Source organism: Andrena cerasifolii, chromosome 1 (genome assembly GCF_050908995.1).
Source record: "Andrena cerasifolii isolate SP2316 chromosome 1, iyAndCera1_principal, whole genome shotgun sequence".
Classification (NCBI taxonomy): Eukaryota; Metazoa; Arthropoda; class Insecta; order Hymenoptera; family Andrenidae; genus Andrena; species Andrena cerasifolii.
In genome coordinates, this window is record NC_135118.1 from 18,719,858 (window position 1) to 18,727,623 (window position 7,766).

The 7,766-nt window shown below is 39.0% G+C and overlaps 1 protein-coding gene across 2 annotated transcripts; it reads right to left on the bottom strand.

Annotated features, from left to right (window-relative positions):
• Nucleotides 1-1,226: 1,226 nt before the first annotated feature.
• LOC143368541 (phospholipase A1-like) lies at nucleotides 1,227-7,766 on the bottom strand. Of its 2 annotated transcripts, XM_076811375.1 has the most exons (8): nucleotides 7,623-7,766; nucleotides 5,363-5,504; nucleotides 5,103-5,277; nucleotides 3,078-3,223; nucleotides 2,746-3,000; nucleotides 1,773-1,961; nucleotides 1,525-1,654; nucleotides 1,227-1,430 (listed from the first exon to the last, which is right to left on the bottom strand). In XM_076811375.1, the coding sequence occupies exons 2-8, from the start codon at nucleotides 5,385-5,387 to the stop codon at nucleotides 1,358-1,360; spliced, it is 993 nt and encodes a 330-aa protein (XP_076667490.1). In that variant the 5' UTR covers nucleotides 5,388-5,504; nucleotides 7,623-7,766; the 3' UTR covers nucleotides 1,227-1,357. The 2 variants fall into 2 exon arrangements, with proteins under 2 accessions (XP_076667490.1, XP_076667481.1); XM_076811366.1 differs by lacking the exon at nucleotides 7,623-7,766 and having other exon boundaries at nucleotides 5,363-5,633.

Genomic DNA, 7,766 nt, shown 5'->3' on the forward strand with positions numbered 1-7,766 from the left:
CGCAGTAGATATAGGAAGACTTTAAATTTTGTTTATTTATTGTTACATTTTTCCAAGACTATTTTCGGTGGTGGTTAATAAAAATTACAATGAAAGCGAATGTTTGATTACCTGGCCATGAATATGTTTAATTGCATAATTTCAGTATAAAAGAATAAGAAAACCAACAAGTTTGTGAAGTTCCCCCCTTCCTGCAATTTAAATTTCTCTCTGAATGAGAAGCTACGTTCACATCATGGCAAGGTAACGGGAATACAGCATTTGATTTAAGCTTCGCGTTCCTTTGGTTCATGGTGAACTGACGGTTACCAAAGAGGATAAGATAGATAGAAGCAGAAATGTGCGATGCAAGCGACACCTGCCTGTTCAGGCTCAATATTATTCAGTTTGCGGGTAGCAGAGTGGGAGGCAGTGTTCGGAAGGAGTCGGCTCCAATGATGGAGGGGGAAACACCTACAGGAGCGGTGGTCATGTGCGCATGAACTGCGCCTGCGTCAGTCACGCACACATAACCACCTGTAGGGTGTTTCCCCCTCCATCATTGGAACCGACTCCCTCCGAACACTGGTGGGAGGTAAAGAAGCTAAGCCAAACTTTGACTCCTGTTTGTAGCCATTTGTAGAATACTGTGGTATCAGCGAAAGTTTTGTAGCGAGCTTGGGATATTCGTTGATTTAAAGGTGAAGAAAATGTAAAAAATGGTTCGTTGTCACTTTAAAGGATGCAATAGATCACAAGCCAAAGACAAAAATCACCACTTTTTTTCTCAGAATCTGCAAATTTAATGATGTACGTATAATGATTTCAAGCAGTAACCATTCAATGTTATTAAATAATGAAGTTTATGAAATTAGTATGAATAAAGAAATCTCTTTTCACCTCCAATTACTTCCTTATACTTACACTTTATGTATAAATAAAAAAATTAATTTAATTTTATTATGTTTTATTTATACATGTATATGTAATGTAATGTATGTAATATGTCTGTAATATTCATAATGTAATTCACCATTACTCAATTTTAACATAATATCAAATTTACAGTTCTTTTCATTATTTCTCCTTTAATTAATATTTGAATTCATTCATTTCTAACCTTAAATTTTTTAGACATTGCCTCTTTCATCGAAATTTCGCTGAATATCACTTTCTGACACGGGCTCTTATGGGATGCTTCCACTCTATCTTATCCTCTTCGGGTTACACAACACATACATACCGTAACATTATAAACACCGTAATGTAACTAGGCGGCCATATTTTAATATTGCGAAAATTGGGAAGACGCGGTAGAAGACGAAAATAAGCTGCTGTACGAGCACATCTTGTATCCTTACATCGTGACATAAACAGTCTATGCAGCAAGCGGGACAGTGGCGAAAGGTGTCTTATCACGAGTTGGGAAGTCGAACGAGTGTCCTCTTGCCCTACAAAAGAAATAAGTATAAATTAAACTTAACAGCTCTATACAGAATTGGTATACTCCCAAAGTCACGTAAAGGTATAGAAACTAAAACTTACGCTGCATCGAGAACCGGACCACCCATGTGTGCGTCCTGTGGAGCACCAGACGTTGATTTACCAGGGAATCCCTTTGGGTTGCCAACAGATTCACCGTAATAGATGTAGCTGCGTGAATGCGCGCAAATACCTGTTTAAAAACATAAAACGTGTCTTCGTTACAAGCACTGAAAACCCTCTTCACATTTTGTACTCCGAAATTGCCCAAGCGCAAGGCTATTAAAAGTTTCGAAAAACTTCAGTCTTACCGAACAGATCAAAGCCGCAACCTGGTTGGGTTTTTCCTCCGTTGCCATAGAAATCGGATGTGCCAACCGCCTTGGACATCCCCAATAGACCAGCATTTGTGTGAACAACTTGAACATAATCCGCGTGCGATTTGTCTACTCTTCCATCAGGGCCGTTATCTTCGAACATGGGTTTGGCTGGGTCAAGAGCTGTAATTAAAATTTCGAGGAACCTGGTAAATCTTCTTACGTCACAACTAGCTTAAAGTACCCGGCGTTGCCTGGGCTTCTTATACGTAACTCTACATAGTATAAAATAAAGTCTCCTGTAAGCGTCTGTTTGCTCGAGCTAATCCCGAGAACCGCTGGACGGACTGCGATACGGCCCCCACCATCCCACAGAGTATTTTCGAGGAATACTTCACTAAAATCGGCACTGCTTGGCTTTCGCTTGCCGTAGCTTGATACTTCATATACGTAAACATTCCCCGCGAAATGCTCTATAAAACGATGAAAACCGTATCACAGTGCGTTCAGTGGTTCTCGAGATTAGCGCGAACAAACAGACGCCTACCGGCGACTTTGTTGTGTCCTATGCAGAGATAACAGTTTCACAGCACAAAGTGAAATCCTACCCTTAAACGGAATATTCTATTCCTCTAACACAGAACTTCCCCTAGCAGCATTTATTGTTGGCATTTTGATGGCCAACTAATTCCCAACTTGGGGATACTGTGGGCTAACCAGAAATGCTTCTAGGCTCACCTTCCAAAGCAATTCTTTTATGGATGTGGATTTTAGAAATTTTTTGAAACCGACAGATTTTTGGAAACATCTACGAGGTGGCTCGATGAGTAATATACTATTCTATTTACGTATTTTTACTACCACTTTCATCTTGCCAAATGGCGAGACAAACAAAGCAATTTATGTCGAGAATAATTCGCAGTTAGATTCGTACTTTTCGAATTCGATATCTTCTGTTCCCACTTACCAATAACTTCTGCCATCAAACTAGATTGCTTAACGGCTCGCGCGGCCAAGCTCGAAACGTGGGCGCCAAGAGAGTGGCCGACTATTTTCGTTTGCTTTGTATCCAAATTCGCTTTTAATCGCATGAAATTTACGAAACTGGCTACATGTTCCGCCACTCTCGGTACACTCTTCGCAACTGTCGGGTAGTATAAATTCTGGGCTATTTTACTCCAATCGAAGACGATAACGTTGCAATCAAAAATCTTGAGGTATGCTGGAAGGAAGCAGGTTACATCTTACTCGTCGACGAAATTCTTTATGAAAATTCACGATAGGACTCATTTACGTTACCATCGCGAATTGTGGTGCAGGCTTCTGTATTGCCACCGCTCTTCCAGCCGTGAGTTGAAAAGATGGTTGATCTGTCTGGGTTCCAGTCGCTGCGTGAGACGCTCTCTGGATCGTTAATCGTTATGATTTGCCCTTGCGGTCTTCTCCTGAAATAGTATATTCATTGGTGAAGTTAATAGTTGGTAGATCAGTTACCTAATGGAACTTAATTGAAAGCATAAATTATTCCAACGTTTCATACACTCGTTCGTTGAATTTGAATATTGCGAATCTTAATCAAAGAGGAAAGATTGAAACTGTTGAAACTGAGACTAAAAAAATCAACCTCAGAGTGCATTGAAAGGTCCTATTTAATCATTGTTTTATGATGCTGCCACTTACATATTTCGTTCGAGTACCTACATGTACTGTCATTTAAGGGGGTATACCTGTTTGAACCCTCGGAAAATCTGTTCATATTGTGGATTTTTTTACTAATCAACGGCTTGATGAAGATTTCCCGTTTTTTTAGTATCTTTACATAGTATTATGAACTACTTAAAAAAAAAGTTTCAGTTAAAAAACTATTGTTTTTCGGAAGTTATGCATACATATCCGAAAGTCTCTCGAGCTTAGACGGCTAAACGGTGGGCCTGAAAACTCGCGCTACGTTCAACCAATCCACTTCCAATTTTGCATACAGGATCGTAATAAGATTCCACATCGTCCAACAAGGGCTTTTTTTATTCCGATTCTCCGTTTATTATTTATAAAGAAAAAGGGTAGCCCTTTCTCTAAGAAAAATGTAACTTTACCTTTGATCTCTCAGCATTTCCTTATTTTTAAAAATTTTCAAAATCGGCCCCGTTAGACGATAGGTATTGACATACTTTATAAGAAGATTTTATTGTTTTTGATTTCAGACACGACATACAGCTGTTTTCAGGCCCACCGTTTAGCCGTCTGAAGTCGAGAGACTTTCGGATATGTATGCATAACTTACGAAAAACGATAGTTTTTTAACTGAAACTTTTTTTTTAAGTAGTTCATAATACTGTGTAAAGATAGTAAAAAAAGGGGAAATCTTCATCAAGCCGTTGATTTGTAAAAAAATCCACAAAACGTACACATTTTCCGAAGGTTCAAACGGGTATACCCCCTTAAGAAGGAACCTGCCGACCGACGAGTTTTAGACCGGTTCTGCGCAGGTTGACGCTCATTGGTGCCGGGACCCCCACCAACGCTTTCTCGGAGCCAATCAGCTCATTCTACATGCGCGAAACGGGTTCCTTCTTAACCCTTAACTGGTATCCTGGGGTCGCTCGTGACCCCAGGCACCCAAAGTTCGATGTACAATTTTCAGTTGTCTAAGTTGGTAAACTGAATTTCTAATTAACTTTCTACGCTTCTATTATTTTACACATTACCTAAGATGAAAATATTCATAGTGGTTGCTCTAGTGTCGACTTTACAAATTTCTGTGTCCTTTTTTATTTGGGGTCTGCCACGACCCCGGTATACCAGTCACGTTTGCCAAAAACAGTATACCAGTTAAGGGTTAAACGAGAGGGAGGTAGCTACAAAATTATCAACTTCTTCTTAATCGTGAACTTTAATTTATCTCTACTGCGTAGGAAGTAAATCCTCGATATTACGAATAATGGTATGGAAACAGTTTGCCCTTTCTAGGATGTTGAAAAAAAAAAAATTTATAAATTTTTTTATAAATTACTTCCTTTTATGAATTTTCTTTTTTAACTTGGGGAAATCTTCAAAAGACACCCCGACTCCTTCAGAGGGGAATCCCCCGAGGGCACTAGGGTAGTTGTGGGATTTTTACCCATTAAAACCCCACGGCCACTATGAAATTTTGAATAATTTCCATGCAAATATCTCTATTATTAAGCCCCATTGGCAGAAACGCTCGGACCAAAATCGGTGTCTACCACATGGTGTCCTTCCCCTGACAGTTACGTTGTAAAATTTTAAGGGAGTGAAAATCAGAGTTATTTTCTCTGAAGGAGAATTAAAGAGAATAATTCTAACCGTGTGTAAAGCGTGAAAGTGGTTGACTTTACATCCTCCTCCAAGGCTTCAAGCTCCTCCGAAGTCAGTGGTTCATAGTCGATCTTTATCAGATGCGGCACGCCATCTCCATCGGGGAAGATCGAGTAATTGGCCTGCATCAACGTTGCGAACAACGTTAGGCTGGTTTGATAGACTGGAAATAAATTTCACCATGCTAAAACGTCCCTCCCGCCACTTCCCCGTGTTTCGACACATTGATATATTGTCTGTGTACGAACCCATAGTAGCATTTGGGGCAGACATCTTTGATCCGGTTGATGCGAACCACCACACCGCACAGAAGAAACGGACTAATTAGCGTCTAGTCTTTCGCAGCCGCTTCCTTTATAGTTTCAATCGAAACTGTATAATAAAATCTGCCTGTATAACAAATAGGTAATATAACTGCAACTATTATATTGTAGTTCTTAATTCAATATTTGTAAACACACGTAGCATTGCAGGGGATGGTATGTTTTATAAAATGCATGGTATCTAATAATCACAAAATAAAAGCGACTGTAATGAAATAAATGGAAATAGGTAAACGTTATAGCCGGTTAAGATGGTCAAACTGTGCCCCTGCTTATAAAAAAAGAACCATTTGTGGCAAGCTTGAACTTTGTATCTCGACCCGGGGGTAGTAAAGGGCGAAAATAGAAAATCAGATTTTTGCCGAAATTTTACTATACCAGTGAATGAAAAATTTTGGGAAAAATAATTCAGATGCACCCCTGTTACCCAGACACATATTCGGGATTCGTTTCAGACTTTTAAATTGAAGGTCCAAGCTGTGAAAAATAAAAAGCTGAAAAAATCGAAGCAGTTGCAGAATTGTAATAATGTTTCTAGTGTAAGTACGCATCGTTGTTACTGTTGTCCTGAATTTTTTAAAAAATTTCAATTTGGTGCGCCGCGATTAAGAAGAAATAAAAAAGCGAATTTTCCGTGGGTTTTTCCGCGTCAGAGTAATTTGTATGGTCGAACTTTCGTACAGTTTCAATGTCTTCGCGTATAGGGAAAAAGCGTAGGAGTTAAAAAAACTAAGCATGCGGTGGCATTAAAGGCTAAAGTGTCTACCATATTTTCAACAGCGTCGATGGCGCAGTTTAATTCCTAATTAAAAATTTTAAGATTTCAACGATTCTAACTTATGCTGCATGAAAGCTGAATAATTTCTCTTTACTTTGAAACGAATTGCGTGGAAAAATATCAATTACTATTCAATTGGCAACGATTTAAGTTTTGCTAGGCGATATTAGGTACGGCCACCCTAGACAGAGGGGACAGCAGTCTGCGTTTTGCAGACAAGCTTTCGGGCTGGGATCTCAAAGACAATCACAGGAGAAACACCAAGACATATTTCTGACTGAACGAACAAGTCTAAACATAAAGGGGATTAAACAATTAAGGCACAGGGTTAGAAGGGCGTCAAGCCAAGTGAGGGAGTACTTAACAGAGGAGGTATCAATGTTGTGATCGCGCTCATGTTATGTAGAGCCTAAAAGGCTAATAAGGCGGTGGCAAAGAGCTAGTTATACTTACAAATAAGTACAGTTATAAGGGGTGCGCGTGGGGGTGAGGGCGTGAGTGTGTAGAGGATTGTAAGTATGCCTGGATTGTTTGACGCCGTTGAAATCGTTTTGCTGTATGCGAAGATATGGAAGATTGGATAAAAGACTTATTTTATAAAGTATGCACGAAAGTTCGACCTATAAGTTACTCTGGCACGGAGAAAATCTGTTGGACGAAAGTATGTCTCGTCCGTTTTGTATACATGTAGTTTGTATTTAGTAATATACACGGCTTCGTGCGTCGTAACGTTACGGACACACCTCTGGGTCGTCTCGAGAGTGTTTGGCTTTGTGTACGTCTTCACTGTTCGAATGTCCTTCCGTTGAAATAGACCTGTAACGTGTGCTGATACGTGGCCACAAGTACTGGCGTAAAGTGTTTAATTCTAAACTTCAATTCTTTACCATTATAGTTCTTATATATATATATATATATATTTCTTTAATTACAAATAAAAGTATTCTCTGTGTTCTATACGTTAAGCTTAAATCTAACAAAATCACGAAAAATTCGGTTTTTAATTTTTTTTTTAACTGTGACGCACCAAATTGAAAAACGACACGTACTTACAGTAAAAATATTATTATAGTTCTGCAACTGCTTCGATACACAACCGGCATTTTTCTGTATTTTTCGACGTCTTTTGTGCTTCACAACTTGGATCATCAATTTAAAAATTTGAAACGATTGCCTAGTACGCGCCTCGGTAACAGAAATGCATCTGATTTTTTTTTCAAAAATTTGTCATGCACTGGTATAGTAGAAATTCGGCAAAAACCTGAGTTTCGTTGTAAAATAAAATGAAAACTGTTCATAGGTAAATGGGAATGCGAGCAAAGTGTTCTTCAAACCGTCCGGAGTTAAAAAATTAAACAATTAACGTCTATGATTTAAATGCGTAATGCGTATACATATAATAGATACGTGCGTCTGTTGTCCAGTCTAATGTACCCCTTTGAACGCACTGAGACGTATATATACCGAAAAGTATCAGATATAGTAAAGCAACACACAGTTCTACACCTGTTTAAATGACGATCCTCGCGTCAGCGCGATCTGCACACTGTG